A 21,322-nucleotide genomic window follows, 5' to 3' on the forward strand; every position below is an offset into this window, starting at 1 on the left:
GAAATATCCAGGTTATACGAGCTCCTGAGAGCAAAGGCTGGGAAGGAGCTGCTTCAACTGAGGCAGGGCTGGGAGGAGGAGGAGGAGGAGGAGGTAGGAGGTAGGAGGACCCATGACAGAGGGGCAATGGGAGAGAGCTCAAGGGTACCATAAAAAGGTGTCCCGAAATGCGAGACTCCCAACAGATCCAGTTGCATGTCACCCATATGGCTTATCTGACCCCCGGGAAAATAGCCAGGTTTGGAGGCTCGGCCACACAGAAATGCCCCAGGTGCGGGGAGGTGGAAGCTGGGTTGCTACACATGTTCTGGGCCTGCCCCGAGGTGCACAGATTCTGGGACGAAATAAAGACTAAGATGGCCAGAGGGGGAGTGGTGCTGGATGTGGGGTCGGCTTGGGCATGCATGCTCGGGATTTTTCCCAGGCCACGCAATCTAAAGCACATAAGCAAGATGAAGGACCTGTCTTACAAGATGGGCAGAAGCAGAATCAGTAGTATGGTTTGAAGCCGTTACCAGGGGTGGGTGAGGAGGAAGTGGGCCCCCTGATAGCTTGGAGACAATTAGTGACCTCTATGGTAAACCCCCACCAGGTTAACTACGAAACAGAAGACTCGATGAGTCTACAAGCACTGCGATTCCCGAAAAGGCTCTTGTAGATGACACGGATGAGCCGGCTCAAGTTTATGGGGGGTGGAGGTGGGGAGAGGACGGAGAATAACACTGTATAATGTGATGGTTTGATATTGATTATGTACGTCCTGAAAAGTTGTATTGTTTGTTGGTTTTGTTTGTTTAAAATAATTTTAAAAAATAAAATACATAGGTAACAGATGACACTCATCCTGGTTGCTCCAGTCTCTAACCCCCCCGACTGGTTGGGATCTAAACGTAGTACTAGCAAAACTCATGGGACCCCCCCATTCGAACCTTTGCAACAGGCTACCCTTAGAATCATTACCTATACAACTGCCTTTTTAGTGGCTATCACTTGCATAAGAAGAGTCAGCGAGATCCAAGCATTGTCAGTTTAGGATCCCTTCTTGGTCATCCATAGCGACAAATTGGTTTTATGGACTCAAGGTTTTCACCTAAATTTATTTCCAAGTTTCACGTGAACCAGTCTATTGAGCTCCCGGCCTTCTTTCAAAAGACAACTAGCTCAGCTGAGGTCAAACTCCACACACTAGATGTGAGGAGAGCGGTTTTCTACGATGTAGATGAGACCAAACCGCTTAGGAAAATGCATCAACTGTTTGTCTCCATGGGTACAGGCAGACAAGGAGAGCGTGTTTCAAAAAGAGCAATCTCCAAATGGATAGTCAAATGTATACAGTTATTCTATTCATTATCAGACAAGACACTGCCTTCTACACCTAGAGACCACTCTAAAAGGGGCACTAGGGCTACGTTGGCTTTTCTTGGAAACGTACCATTAGACAACATTTGCAGAGCAGCTACATGGAGCTCAGTTCATACCTTCACTCGGCACTACTGCACTGACACACATTCCAAAACAGATACACAGGTGGGACAAGCGGTGCTAAAACATCTATTTGCCACTACTCCTTCTCATAACACTGCTCGCTAATCTATGCATCGCATGTGATCCAAGTAGATTATACAAGCATCAGAAGGAATACATTACTCACTGTAAATCGTATTTCTGTTGCTTGTATCTGCTTAGATTCACATGCGCCCCCCCTTGCTCCCCTGAGAGAAGGTGTATAGATGATTACTTGAACTTTCCATATATGTATGTATCTGTTTGGGAACTCTGTAATCGCACTACTCCTCATGCTACCTCATGTCAGAAAGAATACATTCTGAGGGACCCACACGTGTGAGGGATCATGGGTACAGGGGACGTCACAATAGGGATAGTATTACTGGCACGCCCTATTTCGATGCCCATTTTCGAGTTTCAAAAAACAACTGTAATAATCTGCAGCTTCCACTAGATGTCAACCTATGCATAGCATGTGAATCTAAGCAGATACAAGCACCAGAAATATGAGTAATGTATTCCATACTGTCCTTCCCACTTTAATAGAGCATGCCCTTTTCACAAGTGAGTGGTTTGGTGCCATTCACACCAACAAGCAGTTCAATATGCCTCAACAAGTCAAAAGGGCCAAGCTACTGAGATTTCTCCTGAGCCTCATTTTCAGCCAGCTAGTCCACATAGCTCAGGGGTTTCTGAGCCATTCTCTTTTCTGAGGCTCAGCTTCCATGCACTGTTACTGTGTTACTGCTGCAGCCTATGCTGCTGCATTCTTTGCTGCAACTGCTGCTGCCGACATCTGTGCTCCTTGCTCCTTTGGCTGCCCCTTCCTTTGTGCGTGCTAGTCTTGCACAGGTCCTGCATATTCCTCATCCCCACCTCTACTTTTCATTGGTCTATACTTACTTGTGAGGGGACTTCAGATTGGCTGTGTGCTTTATTTTTATCCATTTTCCCCTCCTACTGAGGGTCTGAAGCTCTCCAACCTGATTGAAGGCCTGGCAACTATTTTTACTTCAGGTGGAGATGCTGCCTCCTTTTCAGCTCCAGAGTGCTTTGTTCTTTTCCGCTTTGGCTTCCTCCATCCATCTGGCTTCTAGTAAGTTCTTGTCGGGTTCACACGGGTCTCGCTCATGTACTGAACCCAGCACGCACTGTTTCCAGTCGCTACACCAATAGGATTGGATTCTAATTGTAGAAATCTCCAACAAAGGTGGTTAAGCCGGTATTACCCAAATTGTTCGTTTACAATTGTTCGAATGAACAAATATATATATATATATATAGGTATAGGTTTTGGGGGGTTTGGCGTTGGGTGGGGGGTTTCCCCCCGCATATATGTTACAATTGACCTTCACAATTCGGTCAATTGTGAAAAGGTCAATTTTAATTCGAGCAGTTGTAAAATGAACAATTCGTATACAACCGGTTAAGCCATCTGAAGAGGAGCCACAGTTGTCTCAGTAGTCCCCTTTCTTTAACAATGGATGAACTGCAGAGTGTTTCCTTCACCACCATTGTCAAAAAGTCTATAACTTTGTGCTGGGGTTATCTGCTCTTGGACGTGCATCTGGGCACAAAGGGGTGATGCATACACTGCACAGGAATAACTTTCTTCAGGATTGGAGATCACGTCCCTTAAATCTGTCCAGGGCCATAAAGTAGGGGACTCTTCAGCTCCCATCCTTTACGGCTTCAGGATGCTCGCATCTCTGGCTAGATTATCCTAGTAGGCTGGCTTTTCCAGACTGCAGTCCCTAGGACAATGTCTGACTTGGTAACATACCCAATAACCCTGCATCTTCAAAACTGTGCAACGCTTTTTCAATGTTGCTTTATATCTTTATATCTGCATCAGGGTTTTACATTTCTGCCTGCAGTTTAAAGAGATGCTCATTTTGAACATGTTTTTTTAAATTTTGTTTCAGGCATATACTGATTATAGTGATTCGGTTTCCAGAAGAATGGGCTTCATCCCTCTCCCACTGGCAGTTTTGGTAAGTGAGCGCTTGACCTGGGGCCTTCTCTTCATACAATACTAAGTCAATTGTGAGCAGCAATGCAAAGTGGACGCAGTTTTCTAGGACACACATTTCTGATCACTTGGGGATGCAAGAGACATAAGGTAGTTCTCCTGAACTGTGAATTGATAGGGGTAATCATTTTTATGGGAGACCAAGTCCTCTCTGTACCTGTCTCAAGTCGGAAATCTTTGGATATAAGATCATAGCCTTGAGGTTACACTGTGAGCTGCAGGTCTAAGCAGCCGGCCTAGTGCTTAACTTGTGCTACCTATGTTGACTTGCGCCCACCTTCCAACTCCAGAAACATGTGGATGCTTGGTATTGACTGGCAGTCAGATTCAGCAGGTTCTGCTTCATTCACCAGGATATGCATGGTTCAGGAGGGTACAGTACACTGGAACACTACTCAAAATGACAGAAGCTCTCTGGTACATCCTGGGAGGCATGCAGTGGTCCGGTAACTTATAGTTGGCTCCCATCCCTACCACCAAGCCACAATCGCGGGCAAATTGTCCAGACTTTGAGGTATTTGGTTTTTGTTCTGGTAAATGTGTGTCAACAAGCCGCTACATTTGCTAAGCTCTACGAGAAAGTTGTCCAATTTGGGATCCAAATACAACTCATTGCCCAAAGGTATTGTTGGTTCACCTTGGATCCCCTTTTCAAATTTTATAAACTTAAAGTAATCCCTGCTGTCTCGTATGGTTTAGAGGTTAGTTCCTTCTCTGAAGATTTTGATTTCACTAAATTGGAGGATAAAAACTAGTATAAGACGTTATAACTCCCGAATTGGGATCCAGCTGCGATAATAAGGGTAGAATTTGGATTGCTTTCTATGCACACTATGGTTATTTAGAGAGCAAATAGTATGCATAGAAACATACTTATTGGGACCAGAAACGGATTGTATTACAATCAGAGTCTGGCAGTCTCCTAAGCTTTAAAGACAAATGTGTCAAGGTTTTGACAGGGTTAAATATGACAGCCAGGATCTAGTAACTAAGGGTTGAAAAAGAAATTATATTAGCAAGATTGGATTAAAACATGTGACAGCAGGGGTTCCTATAAGTTTTATTGTGATCTACTTTTAGAAAATAATAGACATGGGACCACCCATTCCTTCTAATATTAAAAAATGTCCAGATACTTTTTAAGGACTTTTTTTAGACTTGGGTTCAATTTGTCGCACACCAAGTAAATTGTGTTTTATAGGAAATGTAGTGCTGAGATTAACTGTGGGTTCCACTCTTCGGAAATTCTTTGAAGCACATTTTTTACTAGATATCCAGTTTTGCAATCTACTAGGCAGCTAATGATTTCATATGATGGAAATTGGCTTAATAAGGATGAGTTTTGGTCTAGAATTGTTAGTGGGAATAGCAGCATTTTTGATTGCGACAGTGAACTTTTTAGCGAAATTGAATTGATAATTGTAATTCATTTATTCAGACTTGAAGTACTATTTAATTCAGTTGTTTTAGTGTGTATATTTTATATCTGTGTTTATGCTAATGTTTGTATATATGGTTTTAAACCAATACAATAATAAAAAAACATTTTTGCTAAATCTTCCATTCTTGAAACTATGCGAGTGTTCTGCAGCACATTTCATCTAGGGCATTATGAGGGTACACTTGGAGTCCCAGAGTTTTGCCTACGTTGCACAACACAGCCTTTCCCATATCAGCCAGTGCACACTGAAATAATGCCTCGCTTCTTGTGAACCTACACTTCTTTGACAGTTACGCTTTATATGACGACAAATCCTTTTTTGTTATGTTCCTATTCTAGCACCTAGTAAACTCTCCAGAAGGCTTCTACGCACCAGCACCACCAAAGGTGCATGACTCTACTCTGGTCTCCATTGAGTGGGTGAGCACCAGGATCTCATTGTTCTTTACACAAATGGCAGTTTTAACACCTAAAACCTGTTCCTTATTTTACTGCTTGAGTTACATTTACTGCTAAGTGAGATCGAATTATTAGGCTTGGAGTTCATAACCTGTTTGTCAACCCATATAATTTGCAGACATCCGGTGATCGTAACATACAAGCCGTGCTTCTTCGGAACAACAGTCCATTCTGCCTGTAAAAGGTATTGTCCTGTACATGGCACCGGCACTACTCAACTTGTAGGTACTGTAGGGCTGGCATGGTATCACAAGTATGACACAGACACAGTGGATACAATTTGAAAAACCTTTATTGAAGTTTTGGGTATTGGAAAAACTCCTACTTTGCGCTATAGCTAAGATGGGAGTAGTCTTGACCATCAAACGATAAAACAGTCCTAGTGGAGTCTGTCAAATCAAAATGGCCTATGCTAACAAAACCTAATGCCTGCCCTATCTTGTGTACAAAAAGTGTAAAAAGTACAAATGTATGCAGAGGAAAAATCAGTGTAATAAAGGTGGCTGAATCAGCTCTCCTCCCCACGTTAGACCCCACTGAGTAAGGCGGTCCTTGTAGGCAGGATGACACACTCTGGCTCAGATTCCTGGTTCAATAAACCATTCCAAAACGTGGACCGAGGCCCGTCTGGCCTTCCACGGTAAAGTCTCTCTTTCAGACCTTCAAATAATATTTTAACACAAACTTCACGTAGGTTTGCAGGTTCCCCTCTTTCGGGCTCAGACCTTTTCAAACAATCAGTTCAACAAAACTTTCAAAGGGGCTCCCTTCCCCAAGCTTACATCACTTCGGGTCTCCCTCAGCCGGGCTCAGACCACTTTCGTTGTGGAAGACATTTGAATGTGCGTGCCTTTCTTTACAGACCTCCGCAGGACCACTTCGACTAAAGGTTCAAGTTCAAATTCATCTTCCACTTTCCCCTTCTCTAGGAGGTAATTCTGTTTCTCCAGCATGGGGTCTGGCATGGATTCGCATGCTCATGAATATTCCCCGTTGTCAGGCTGGGAATCCTCGGTAAAGAAAAAATCAGTATCAGTTTCACTTCTGATCTGTCTTTCGTAGTAGTAACCAATCACTGATCTCTGCGTCATACTGACCACAGCCAATGACTGCCCTCTACCTAAGCCCCACCTCTGGCAGCAATCTTCAGATTTTTACCGTACGTTCAAGTGTTGGGATCCTCGTGCTATTGCTCTCGAGCGTTAGTGCTTTTTTCACGTTTTTTCTCAGAAAAATTTCTCTTTTTTCGGTCCAAAGAGCCTCAAGCTCCACCGTCTCTTCATCCGATTAACGGGGACCCGTGTCGGATTAGTCTACGCCCCTCAAGGGTGAAGATTTCGTCGAGCCACGCTTTTGGAGGATTCCAGAAGTTTCTCAGGCCCATCTCGGACATGGCCCAGGAGAAGGGAAGCTCGACGCCCGGAAAGCTGTTCAGGGTCTGCCCTGGATGGCAGCTTCAGAATGTCTTTAAGGAGGACGAACACTCCCTTTGCCTTTACTGCCTACATGAGGACAAGACGCACGTGGAGAAGGACTGTGCGTTTTGCGGCAATATGTCGGAGCGGACCATGAAGGACCGCCATCAACGTCTCGCCAACTGGCTGGAAGGAAAGAGCCCGTCAGGCAAGAAGAAGAAGAAGAAATCTGAGCGGTCTTCTAAGACCTTTGAGGGCGCCCCGGCGACGGGGGTCCAACAGAAGGCCAAGCACCGCGAGTCCGCTGGCACCGGGAGCGCCGAACGGTCGGGCTCTACGGGCGCCAGGCAGGGCGCATCCTCCCCGGCGCCATAAGCCACGAGCCAACGCTCTGGCTCGGGTAAGAGGAAGGCCGAGCACCCGGCGAAGCTCCTGGAGAGACCCCGGTCGAGCTCGAAGGCCCCATCGGAGGGGGAGCGAGGCGGTGACCCTCCCCCCAAGGAGAAGGCGGTGAGCGCACCTAAGGTGGTGAAAGCCTTAATCCACCCGGCCAAGGCCTCTATCGAGACAGTCGCGGCGGCCCTGGCTCAGCCTGTGGAGGCTACACCAGTGGTGGCGACCTCGGGGCCCATAGTCTCCCTGCCACCACGGAGGGAGTCCTCTTTCTTGCCCATCGACAGGACCCCCGTGAAACCTCCGACGGAGAAGAAAAAGGGGGGGCAGGAGGTCGTCGTGGATTCAGCCTCAACCTCTGAGGAGGAGCTGATCGAAGTCTTAAGCCACGGCGTTGGCGTGGAAGAAGACCAGCCCGTCTGGAGGGACCCCGACGTAGGAGACGACGAGAACGTCGAGGGTGCCGACGGGACTCCTGACCACCCATCGGACTCCCCTCAACCAGTGCCGCAAGACAACTCAGCGGCCATTTTGTTGGCTATACAGTCCTTATGCTCGGAGATAAGGACGAGATTGCCGTTACCACCAACGGAGGAACCGCTCCCGACGGGGGACCCGGAGCCAGGCCCTTCTGGGAGCCCTCCCCCCTAAGAGAAGGATTCATCCTCCACCTCCTTTTTCAGCCATCGCTCCCTGTTCAGCCCTCCTCCCCGTCCACGACACGTGGGGATGATACGGGGACTGACACGGCCGCGACGGGTACAGACGCCGAGGTTTACGACGAGGATCTCCCGTCGTCACCTCCCACCCGGGCTTCCCCGCCCGACGAGATTGGATCATTTCACTCCATGATCGCCAGGGCATCCAAGCTTTTCCAGCTCTGCCCGGAAGAGAAGAAGGAAGATTTCCTTTATCAACGACACGAGGCCAAGAGGAAGACGGTCCTCGCTATACCTCTACTGGACGATATTGGGGATGAGGGCCTCGCCCTCCTCAAGAACCCATCCACGACGCAGGCTAGAAGGGATCGGTACGAGAAGAAGTACCGGGTCCCGGACGCGGCCCCCTTGTGCCTTCGGGCACAGCCGACCCCGGACTTGGTCGTCTCCGCGGCGGCCAGGAAGAAAGCGGGGGGGCGCGGCCTTTACGTCGACCACCCCGCCGGACGGCAAGGGTAAGAAATTAGACACGATGGGACGCAGAGTCATCTCGTCGGCAGCGACGACGATTAAGGCGGCCAACGCCTTGGCTATCGTAGCCCGCTACGACAGGGAGTTGTGGTACAAACTGGCCCCCCTGCTGGACCAGACGACAAGAGGGCAGAAGCCCTAGAGATCTTGCAGGAAGGAGAGGTGGCGTCAGACCACGCCATTACGATTGCGACGGACATCGCTGACACTGGATTCTGCCAGTTGGGCAACGGCTTGTGCCTTAGGCGGCGTGGATGGCTCAAGGCTACTGACTTCCGTCAGGACGTACAGACCAGAGTCTTGGACATGCCGTTCGACGGAAACAACCTGTTTGGGAAAACAGTGGACGATTCCCTTCAAGCCATCAAGGCGGACACAGAGACGGCCCGGGCTCTTGGGGCACTCCAGCAACGGCGGCCGACCTTTCGGAGCGGCGGAGGCAAACAGGGTACCTCCAAAGGTTCCAGCGGCGGATTTTCCACCTACCGTCAAGCGGCCCGTTCGTCGTCACAGGAAGCTTACAGGGGACGAGGCAGGTCAGGCGGACCCCGCCGTCGTCGCCAGGGAGGACAAGGCGGCAAAGCCTCGTCGAAGCAGGACTGAACCAGCCGCTGGGTCGGGCCCCCACTGAAGCACCCCGGTGGGAGGCCTGCTTTCGAGCTTTGTCAGCGTGTGGGAGTCCATCTCCACCGACAGTTGGGTGCTGGACGCCCTAGCTCAGAGTCACACGCTCGAGTTTCTAAAGAGGTGCCCGCGCGTTCCCCCTGTGGCCAGGAAAGAACATCACGTCCCTCAACTTCTCTTGGAGGTAAAGGCGATGCTCAAGAAGGGCGCCATCGAGCTCGTCCCAAAGAGGCTTCGGGGCTCCGGAGTTTACTCAAGATACTTCCTCGTGAAGAAGAAGGCGGGAGGATGGCGTCCCATCCTGGACCTACAACGACTGAACAAATTCATCAAGGCACAGAAGTTCCGGATGGTCACCCTCCAACACGTCCTCGGTCAGCTGGAGGAGGGCGATTTCCTGTCGTCGTTGGATTTGGAGGATGCCTACTTCCATATCCCCATCCTAAAGGGACACCGAAAGTTTCTCAGGTTCGTGGTCCAAGGGCGTCATTACCAGTTCAAAGCCCTCCCCTTCGGACTACGGTCGGCACCCAGGGTGTTCACCAAGTGCCTCGCACCGGTGGCGACGCAGCTGCACCGAGAGGTGATCCACGTCTACCCCTACCTGGACGACTGGCTCATCCGTGCAAAGACGGAGCTCGCCGTGGAGCACACGGCAAGGACCGTCCAACTACTCACGGACCTGGGATTCTCCCTACACTACGCCAAGTCCCACCTGGTGCCCTCGCAAGACGCACTGTTTCTGAGAACGAAGCTCGACACAGTGTCGCTTCTGGCCTCTCCGTCGGAGGAGAGGATCAGGGCTATCTTGGGCAAGGTGCAGCGGATGCTGGTTGCGGACGCGGCCAGGGTGAGGTCCATCAAATCCCTCCTCGGAATGATGTCTTCTTGCATTTATCTCATCCGCCTGTGCAGGCTTCGGATGCGCCCGTTACAGGAGTTCCTGGATGCGCGTTGGATCCAGACGACGGGCAGCTTCGAGGAGAGGATCAAACTCAACGAAAGTTTCCGACGAGCGATCCGGTGGTGGGGCACCCGCGTGTATCTGACGGCGGGCATGGACTTCCAGACCCCCGGGCACCAGGAGACCGTGACCACGGATGCCTCCCTGGAAGGTTGGGGAGCGCACACCGAAAATCTGCACGCGAGAGGCCTTTGGCTCCCGACGGGGAAGTCCCTCCATATCCACGTCCTGGAGCTCCGTGCAGTGTTTTGGGCCCTCAGGTCCTTCCTTCCGTCCCTCAAGGGCAAGGTGGTGAGGATCTTCACCGACAACACTACCACCATGTTCTACATCAGGAAGCAGGGCGGTACCAGATCCCCAGCCCTGTCCAAGGAGGCACAGGATCTGTGGCATTGGGCCGTCGCCCAAGGGATGTTTCTGGTGCCGTTTCATCTGGCAGGGATAAAAAACACCATCGCCGACTCGCTCAGCAGAGAGCTGCGCTCGTGCCACGAGTGGGAACTATGACAGGATCTAGTGGATCGCCTCTTCCAACGGTGGGGCACTCCCCAGATCGAACTGTTCGCGACGGCGACAAACTCCAAGTGCCGGAGGTTCACCAGCAGGTTTCCCCAGCCGGGGAGCATGGGCGATGCTTTCTCGTTCCCCTGGGAGGACCTGTTTCTATACGCGTTCCCTCCATTGCCATTGCTGATCCAGCTCAAAAGGTCATGGTGCAGGATAATCCTCGTCGCACCTGCGTGGCCGAGGCAGATATGGTTCCCTGACCTTCTGGACTTGTCAGCGTCCCCGTCAATCAAGCTGCCAGTGGACGCGGATCTTCTCTCCAGGGAAGGAGGCGCCATCCTCCATCACGACCCGAAGTCACTGAACTTGCAGGCCTGGCACCTGCAGCGTTAGAGTTTGGAGGATACGACATACCGGCCGACTGCAGAGAGGTTCTTGCAAAGGCCAGGGCGTCCTCAACTCTTAAATGCTATGGACACAAATGGAAGAGGTTCTCTGTCTGGTGCCACGCACAGAAGATTAACCCTCTACGGATTACGGCTCCCCAGGTACTGCCGTACCTTCTGACGCTGGCCAAGGCTGGACTGGCTCACGCGTCCATCAAGATTCATCTTGCTGCGATCTCCTGATACACCAGAACCACGGGGCGGACGTCTTTGTGGTCTCATCGTCTGGTGAAGGAATTCATGAAGGGACTGTTCAGATCGTTCCCGCCGGTGAAGGCTCCGGCCCCGGCGTGGGAGCTCAACGTGGTGCTGACCAAGCTCATGGGACCTCCTTTCGAGCCTTTGCACTCGGCTCCGTTGAAGTTCTTGTCGTGGAAAACAGCGTTCCTTGTGGCCATCACCTCCGCACGACGAGTGGGAGAGATCCAGGCCCTTTCCTGCAAGCCTCTGTACTTGACTTTTCACGACACGAGGGTAGTGCTCAGGACGCACCCCTCCTTCATGCCCAAGGTGCCGTCGGACTTCCACCTCAACGAACCCTTGGTGTTGCCTGTTTTCTTCCCGTCGCCTTCGTCGCCGGCCGAAAGGACTTTGCACTCGCTGGATGTGGCTAGAGCGCTGAAGTTCTACGTGGACCGCACGAAGTGTTTTCGGAAGACGTCACAACTTTTTGTGAACTTTGGACCTGTCAGGGGAAGGCTCTCTCAAAGGCCTCCATTTCCAGATTGCTCTCCGGCTGTATCATGTACTGTCATCGGTTGGCAAACCGACCGCTGCCTGGCCGTCCGAGAGCCCATTCCACCAGAGCGATCGCAGCTACCACGGCGTTCCTATCTGGTGTGCCCTTGCTGGACATCTGCAGGGCTGCTACGTGGAGGTCGACGCACACCTTCACGAAATTCTACTGCGTCGATCGGGATTCCAGGGAGGAGTCCAGGGTCGGCCAAGCAGTGCTGCGCAACCTGTTCGCCTAAGGTGAGCCTGGTGAGGAGGTAAGAATTGCTTAATGTTGAGTTTGATGTAATGCTTAATGTTGAGCCTTTGCCACCTCCCGTGGTTGTGCATGTGTGTACTGCTATGTATTCTTTATTCATGAGCATGTGAATCCTTGCCAGACCCCATGCTGGAGAAGGAACAAGTTACTTACCTGTAACTGTTGTTCTCCAGCATGGGTCTGGCATGGATTCACATGCGAACCCTCCCGCCTACCCCTCTGCGGCTATTCACTTGGTCATACTGCCACTTCACGTGCTACCAAATCTGAAGATGGCTGCCAGAGGCGGGGCTTAGGTAGAGGGCAGTCATTGGCTGTGGTCAGTATGAGCCAGAGACCAGTGATTGGTTATTAGTAGAAAGACAGTTCAGAAACGAAACTGATTTTTTCTTTACCGAGGATTCCCAGCCTGACGACGGGGAATATTCATGAGCATGTGAATCCATGCCAGACCCATGCTGGAGAACAACAGTTACAGGTAAGTAACTTGTTCCTTATTTTGCTTTTGTACTTATTTCGCTTTATTGTCGCAAACAATGCACCTTTCACAGAGAATTTCGAGTGGACTACTTCCTTCCCATGGACCACTCTGTTACTCAGTATCTCCAATTCCACAGCTGTTCTTTACTTCAAAGATCATTCACAGGTCTGCCTTGCCTTGCATCTCATCCACACATGTGCAGCCTTCACTTGTGAATAAATGTTGCTGCTTCAAACTTTCTTTAACACACACCGGTCTCTCCAGTCACTTGCCAACTCACCCGCTGTGTGCATTTTTTCTTTGTCTTACAAGTTTTTCATGAGTCCAGGTTAGTACCACAGGCTTGGCCTCGCCTCCTCAACTCTGTCATTCACCCGGGAGCGTTGCTGGCGTTCTTGAAACACAATGCAGTCTTCACTTGCAGGATCTGGCCTTCTCCTCGTTTTTTTTGCGGCCTGTCAGAGGCAACAACCTCTATTAGGGAACCCTTGGGTTTTTGACCCTCTGCTCTCATCCCTTGGTCAGTTGCTCTGCTCCAATAGGTGTCTTTGCCACATAAGTCCTGCTCATACTATTGTTCTGCCGGGCTCAGTGTGTGTTTTTAGTGTTTGCCGTTTACCCGTGCGTGGAGAGCTAACTGGTATCAGGTTAATGGGATGTGTCCAGTATGATGTATGAGAGTTAGTCTTGTTCCTCTGTCACCCTCTTCCTTGACCCAGTGTTTGTGTAAAAAAGGGGTGGTGGAGTTGGTACCCTCGGAGAATCCTACAAAATAGGATTGGGGTGGATGAACACAAAAGGGGGGAATACCGCATATCGCCATCGGCTGCCTCACCCCCCCACTCCCTGAAGACCCCTCACACAGGTGATCCTCCCACACTGGTCCACCCCCAGGAACTGGATCCAAAAGCGAAGGCCGTGTCCTGGCCACCTGGGTGACAAGTTCCCGAGGACTAGCCGGTGAAACACCCTTTGGTTTCTCACAGTACCTAGTACTTAGGCACAGCTGAGGGTCAGAATTAGGTGCATATTTTCAATTTTCAATGATAGTTGGCCTCCTAGCAAATCCCTCATTAATGAGGAAAGATTGCCCCTGTTGCAGAATGTACTTTCTCGAAGTTAAGAGAAATAAATAGTAGCCACTTAGCTGGTGATGAATAATGATTTGTTATTTCTCCAGCATTGGATCTTTCATATATTCACATGCTCATTGACTATTCCCCGTCATTAGGCTGAGAATCCTTGGTAATATGAAAGCAGTTTACTTTTAAAACTGCTCATCACTTTAGTACTCAATTAGTGTACTTTTGGATCATACTGCCCCTGGCCAATTAGACAAGTCTTCTTGGCTCCACCCATATTTTTTAATGTAAGTTTTTTTCCTGTGAAATTGTTGTGAAAGTGCAGGCTTTATCACTGCACCGCCTGCTATAATCTTAGTTGCAGCATTGTTCCATCTGCGGCTGCAATTGCAGAGAAATTCCCACTCCCTTTGCACCTTTCTTTTTTTCTGACCTCGCAGCATTTCCAAGATGGCTGCCGCATTTTCATCAGTGAACGCTGCCCTGTGACTCCACCTCTCTGCTCATTGGCCACTTTTTAGCATCTTCAGGCCAACGGGGGATCGGCAGGCTTTAGCCGCCCTCCTCACTCCAAAGGCCCACTTCCTAAGGCTCCTGTCTTCTCCCTGTCCACTGCCGGTACGCTGTCCGGGGATTTCTGGAACCCTCCTCACTTGAGCATTCAGGATGTTGCTCCCACACTCTTCAGTGGAACCTGGACTACCATGCCTTTCTCACCTCCATAACAATGGGTTGGGCTAGTCCCCTCCTACTAGACACATTCCTACCCCTGTGACTGTCCCTCCTTCTCACCTTTTCTCCCACGCTTACAGCCTGTGATTGCATTGTGTTTTCACCTACTGCTACCAATTTGAATTGGCTGTGTTACAAATTGTGCTGTGCCCTTGTGGATGTATTGCGTGCTTTTTATCCTGAACTTTGTTTGCCCAGTGACTGCATTGTACTACTCTGCCACGCTGGTCCTATCCTGACCTCCCCCTCTCCTATCCCCTACCCCACCTTTCATGGCATACTGTGGCGCCACTATCGGTCTTCCAGGTGGGTCGTTCAAACTTTTATGGATTTTTGGTAGGAGGTAAAAATGAGGGGTTTTAGGATTCGGATTAAGTAAATATGCCTTAGTTTTCTTCGTTATCATTTCTCTTTCTTCTGCTTTATCAAGTAGTTCTTCCTACAACGGCACACCTGCACCCACCTTTCCTGTCACACTCTGGCCGGCCTCCCTTGGCCCTCTTCCTTCTCCCACCTGTGAGGCTAAGAACCTCTGGGTCATCTTCCGACTCCTCATTCTCCGTTTCTCCTCACATCGGACCTCTCTAAGAAGTCAAACCACCAACTGAACCTCCTCAGAGTTATTCTTCCTTTCCTTTCCTTCCCCAGAAGCTTATTGTCTCTAGAGCTCTGGTTCTCTCTAGGCTGGACTACTGCAACAGCCTCTTTCTAAACCTTCCTGCTTCTACTGTCCACCCTCTGCAACTTATCCAGGACTGCACAACTTGTCCTTGGCCTCAAACCCTGGGATCATCTCTCCAGCCCTGAAATCTCTTCATTGGCTCCCAGTGGCTGCAAGGATTAAATTCAAGACCCTTTGCATAGGCTTTCTGAGGCCTGGGTCCAAAATACCTTCAACTCTCCCTTCGTACATACCTTCCCACTCGAGTTCTTTGCTCCTCCACCTCCCTCGGGGTCAGTCGCTTTGAGTTGGGGGGGGGTTAGATCTCTTTCCTCGGCTGGGGGCCTCCTTGTGGAACAGCCTCCCTGCCACTCTGAAACTTTAGGAGAACCACCTCTGGTTCCGGAAGCACCTCAAGACCTTCCTCCTTGCTTCCGCCTTCGCCCTTCCGCTCCCCTGCTAATCTGTCTGATCTGTCTGCTTTGGTGCCGTGCATCTGGTTAGCGTCTGATTTCGGGCCCCGGTCCCTGTCCACCCTGCCACACACCCGCACTGCCTCCTGGCAACCCCTGCACTTGGGTTTGTATCTGTAACCCTACAGTCCCCGTACCTGCACTTATCAGACACCCCTTGTCTGCGCTTTGAACCTTGCACTTGCCACCTTGCTGGCTGCACTACCAGCTGTTGTCTTTATCCCTGGCTCAGCACTTTCCACTTCTCTCCCACTCCTTTGTACTTTACCCCTTCCCTCTCCCCTGTTCATGTGCGTTCTCAATGTCACTGGTCCTAGTAAGATCGTGATATGTCTTCTCTTGTTCTCCTTCCTTGCCTCGTCGCGCTCTGAAATACTTGTGTATGAGCGCAATACAAATAGAATGTCATATATCCTATCACGTTAAGTTTTGGGAGTCCTTTTTTTTCCTCTTCAAGAAACTCCATGTTTTTGATACATTTTCGATATTTCTTTCCATCAACAGCTTGTGGTTTGGTGCTGCATCACTTCTCTGCTACAGTGATCCATTAACGGTTTATTTTTTGCACCCTTTCCATCGACGACTGATTTAAATCCCATTTGAGGCCTTCAGTCGTCCATAGAGATGACACGAGGACGAAGAGCCTTTTTAAGGCATGCTCAAGATATAAACTGAAGAAAATTTATGTCAAAGAGCTTCATGAAAAGTGTCTTATCTATACCCGGACCATGATTTGAATAGCTGTTCCATCTGCCAATCATTCTCTACCAAGACCCACTAGGACCGCCACTGCATTTTAGTGACTTGGTTGGATGAAGGTGCCAGGGCCTCCGTCACCTTCAGAGGTTGCGATCCCATGAGGAATATGCCAGGGGGGAAGAGAGCAAATAACGGACAAGGGTTGCATGGTTGTGCTGCTCTACCGTCAACCGCGTCTTTGACGATTCCGTCTACACCTACAGTAACCTAGTTGACCACTTCGGCTACTAGAACACCTTAGTCTACAGTTACTCAGTTCATGCGGCGCTTGTCCACGAATACCATTTCCTCATCAATGACTTATTGGCATAAAAAAATCATCGACAAATTCCTCTTCAGCAATTACCACGGCGTCGACCATCTTGTCAGCTGCTACCACTTCGTCGTTGACCAAGACAACTATGAATAAAAACCATTGCAACTCTGACGATAAAGTTCTATGTCTTCTAAACCACCAAACATGTTTCCTCTACAACACCCTTTGTTTTCAAGTTCTCAAAAGGAATTAACATGGACAGGGATGTACCATCTGCTTTAGCATTCCTTCCAAGGCCAACGCATGCAAAGCCACTGTTTTCACTGGCTCCCTATGCACCTCCAGCAGTTCCCTGCCCAGCCACGGCTCTTCCTGAGAAACTGCTACAGCAGTGTGAGGGATCAGACATTGAGGCACTGGAGGTTGTGCTGGGATGATGATGAGGAAGAAGCTGTCCATTCACTTCCCAGCATGCCACCGCCAGCTCCTCCAAAACAAGGCCTCCTTATACCTAAGGGCCCTACTCAACCTCCTCCAGTGGCACTGCCTTCTCCAAGTGCTCCTGTCCCAATGGGCACTCCTTCTGGCTCCAGAGACTCGCCTATGGATATACTATACACTTTAAAATGGTTTCCGAACTCCAGCGTCGCATTCCTACTCCATCGTTGCCTCTTCTGATGCAACTCTGTAAGTTACAGGCAAGGGAACACTTAGCCATCCCCTGCCACCTAGGCCTCTTCCGCAGGAATCGTACAAAAATGGCGACCTGAAAATTGCGACTGCTGAAAATGCCGACTGTTTTTTTTTTAATACCCCCCTTACACCACATACATATATGTGGGGGGGGGTATGGGATATTATAGTAATATGGAGGGCTGCGGGCATCTCCCCCGCATATCTATGTGGTGCAAAGAGGGTTTAATAAAAAAAAAAGTGTCAGCATTTTCAGCCGTCGCAATTATGTGTGGTCTCAGTGATCACATAGATCCCTTCCGCAGGCACCATCTCCCTCACCTGTCACCCTCACTGGCACAGATGCTGACGATTACCTGCCAGATTTTTTCTCCATGCACGCACTCTACAGATGAGTTCAAAGACCTAGTGCCAGGTGACTGTGAGCCACCAAAACTACCATCTGGAGACTCTCCTCCAAATGAGATTGGCTCATTTCATGTACTCATGACAAGGGGAAGTAAGCTATTTGATCATGTACCTGAGGAGCAGAAAAGGGAAGGATTTCTTTATCAGAGATGAGAATCTTTAACGGAAGTCAATGGTTCTAATACTGATGCTAGACAATATTTGGTAAGATGGACTCCTTGTGATGAAAAACCTTTATGCAGCGCCCCGCAAAGGAGCGGGGGAGGAGATTGTCTTGGGAAAAGTACAAGGTCCCGGATTCCACACCAAAATGCATGCACATGCAACCGTGGCCGGACGCTGTTGGTTCTGCAGCATCTTGTAAGCTTTCTGCCAAACCTTCCTCCCCTTGCATGGTGCCTCCAGACTAGGAGGGCAAGCAGCCCAACGCTTTTGGAAAAAGGGTTTTATCTACCGCCGCCACAACCATCAAGGTGGCACATTCACTGGCGATAGTCTCCTGCTACGATTGTGAAACTTTGGTTCTAAAATGGGCCAATATTTGAATTTCTCCCAGATGACAAGCGAGACGAAACACTGGCTCTGCTGCATGAAGGTGAGGCAGCATCAGATCATACCATCTCTTTTGCTATAGACATCACAGATACAGGATTCTGCCAAATGGGGAATGGGGTACTGTTATGGCACCAATGATGGTTAAACACCACCAACTTCCATCCTGGAGGTCCAATTAAAAGTGGCCGAGATGCCTTTTGACTGTGTCGAACTCTTTGGGGAAAAAGGTGTACGAAATCCTGCAGGTGATCAAGACCAATGCAGCCCACTTGCTAGGCACTCGGCAGCAACACTGCCTGGCCTATGCTTGGGGGGAAAGCAAGATTTTCATTAATTTCTATGGACTATAGATCCTCCTACCTGCCGCAGACATCCTGCACCGGCACCTAGGAGGGTTACAAGAGAAGGTTGCAGTCCTACAAAAGAAACCAGCGTTGACAGTTTTTCATCCAGTGCGCAAGCAAGCCTGACCAGGCCACACACCCAACCTTCCACCCCCCCCCCATTCCCCCCCACTTCAGCACCCGAGTAGGGAGCGGGGGCAGTTAACCAACTGTCACACAGTGGGAGCACATCACCACTGACAGGTGGATGCTGAACGTCATTCGTCAAGGCCATTCCCAGGAATTTTTAGGAAAATTTCCCTCCCATTCCAAAAAGGGAAAAACACCAGTCCTTGCTCCTGCAGGAAGTACAGTCCCTTCTAAAGAAAGATGCAATCCAAGTCATCCCATCACACCTGGGCTGAAGTGTACTACATCTACTTTATGGTAAGAAAAATGTCAGGGGGTGGAGACCTAAATTAGACTTCCGGGGACTCAACAAATTTCTCACTCTCAAACATTTCGGATGGCCACAATGCAACACATCCTAGACCAGCTGAAAAAGGGATTTCCTTTCCTTTCTAGACCTAGAGGATGCATATCTCCATATAACCCCATTCAACAAGGGCAGAGGTGCTTTCTCCGATTTGTAGTCCACGTTAAGCAATTACAGTTCAAGGTCCTGCCATTTGGACTATAGTTGGTGCCAAGAGTGTTCTCAAAATGCCTAACTCCAGCATTCACGTTTACCCTTAATTGGACGATTGGCCGGTGCACGTTCCATCTCTGCTACTAACACAGCACACCATGAATACCATCCAGTGTCTAGCATCTCTGGGGTTCTCACAGAACTTTCAGGAGTCCTGCTTGAAGCCTGCTCAAAGCTCAGTATTCTTGGGCTCATGCCTCTACACCCTCGCATGTCTCACCACTCCCTCAGAGGAGCGGGTCAAGTTTGCCGATCGCATCCGTCCGCTCCCCCAAGTTGCTACTGGGGAATGATGTCCTCATGCACCCTTTATTTTCACACTGCAGGCTCCAGATGAGACAAGCGTTCCTAGACACCCCTTGGCAGAAAATATCAGGGTCCTGGGAGAGCAAGCTTCTTCTCACACCATCTTTCGGATGAGCCCACCAATGGTGGAGTTCTCGCTACAACCTCACGTAGGGCGCTCCCTCTCGCCTTCCAATACACCAGGCCACAGTTACCACAGAATCTTCCCAGCACAGGGTTAAGATATAGACCGTTAACTTTCCCTACCTTACTGGGATCGCCTCACTTGATGAATATAGAGGCGTAATTGGATTTCTCCCTTGTTCCCTTCAGAGCATTGGTTAGAAAAGATGAACCTACATGGACACAGTCCACGTAAGTTATACAAGACCAGAGAATAGTTATTTTTCTAGAGGTGATTAATAAAGCTTCATGTGACTTTATATGAAAAGATTTGTATCCAAGGATTATGCATGTAAATGCTTATATTGATATATTTTTTTTGTTAAATTAAAGTAAGCTTCACGGTATAGTACCCCTGATGAAGAGCAAAGCAGCTCAAAACATGTTGGGTTTATCCCATTTAAAGTAACGACTGTGAAGAGAATATGAATTTGTTGTAACCTATTTTTTCTTGAGGAATGTTTGTTTATCCTAACACTTTCAGTTCCTAAATATCTCGGAGATTGTTTTATTGTATATATTCTAACCGCATCAGGTAATAGTTTGGCTGAGATTCGGCCTCAGAGTGTGCAGGGGACGGGAGTTCCCACACCTTGGGAACTTTATCTAGTATCATATATTCATACAGTTTGTGCCAGGACCATTTGTTCTCCCATGCACCTTAAGCTTATACTTAATTTATAGAGATTTTATATCACATGTATTTAATGCTATAAATTTGATACCTAAAGACAGGTGGGCATTGTTAATTATATTCACGTCTTCACGGATAACATCACCACCATGTTTTATATCTGTAAGCAGGGGATTCCCACTCTCCGGTTTTGTCTGCGGAAGCACTCGCGCTATGGAAATGGTCACTGGCAAACAACATGCATCTCATTTCTTTCCTTCTTCCGGGGATCCACAATAGTATTGCAGACTCGCTCAGCAGGCTACTCTTGTCCCGCTACAAATGGAAATTTCACCAGAGCCCAGTTCTCTAGCTCTTCTACACATGGGGGCGTCCAGATATCGACCTGTTTGCCACAGCGTCCAACACAATGCAAACAGATTCTGTCCAGGGCAAGAGCATCCTTTATGCTGCTCTGCTATAAACACAAGTGGAACATTTTAACGTATGTTGTGAAACTCACCAGCTGGACCTGCTGCACATTCAAGCTGCTCAAATGTTGCCATAACTCCTGCCTTCAATAAAAACTGGTTTAGCACACATCCATCAAGGTGCATTTAGCATTGATTTCCTGCTACACTCGTACCTTAGGCCAACCTTCCCTCTGGTCACAGAGGTAAGTAAAGGAATTGCTCAAGGAATGATTGTTACTTCCCTACTCCCTCCCTCACTCCAGCTTGGGAACTCAATATGGTCCTCTAAAATAATGGGCCATCCATTCAAACCTTTCCACAGAGCTTTGTTGTCATTTTTCTCCTAGAAGGCTATGTTTCTAGTAGCTATCACGTCAGCCAGGCCGGTAGGTGATCGGTCAGCTTTATCCTGGAAACCTCCCTACTTAAGTGTTTAACAGTTCAGGGTGGTTCCCCGTACAAGCTCTTCCTTCATGCCGAAGGGTCCCTCGGCCTTCCACCTAAATGAACTGCTGATACTGCCCGTGTTCTGTGGCTCTCCTTTATCTGCATTCTCTCAATGTTGTGAGAGCCCTCTAGTTTTATGTGGCTTGCACAAAGGAATTCCACAAGTCATCACAGCTGTTTGTTGCCTTCAGACCAGTCTGAGTCGCAAGGCCCTAGCA

At 49.2% G+C, this 21,322-nt stretch overlaps 1 protein-coding gene across 2 annotated transcripts in view; it reads left to right on the forward strand.

The window, feature by feature from the left end:
* The window catches only part of TAPT1 (transmembrane anterior posterior transformation 1), a 596,742-nt gene that overhangs the window by 395,704 nt on the left and 179,716 nt on the right, over positions 1–21,322 (forward strand). For both annotated transcript variants that reach the window (XM_069631915.1, XM_069631916.1), the window contains exon 11: positions 3,432–3,500. In XM_069631915.1, coding sequence (XP_069488016.1) covers positions 3,432–3,500 — 69 coding nt within the window. The remainder of the gene's footprint in view (positions 1–3,431; positions 3,501–21,322) is intronic.

The sequence above is a fragment of the Ambystoma mexicanum genome, chromosome 6q (genome assembly GCF_040938575.1).
Source record: "Ambystoma mexicanum isolate Mex_15411 chromosome 6q, UKY_AmexF1_1, whole genome shotgun sequence".
NCBI classification, from domain to species: Eukaryota; Metazoa; Chordata; class Amphibia; order Caudata; family Ambystomatidae; genus Ambystoma; species Ambystoma mexicanum.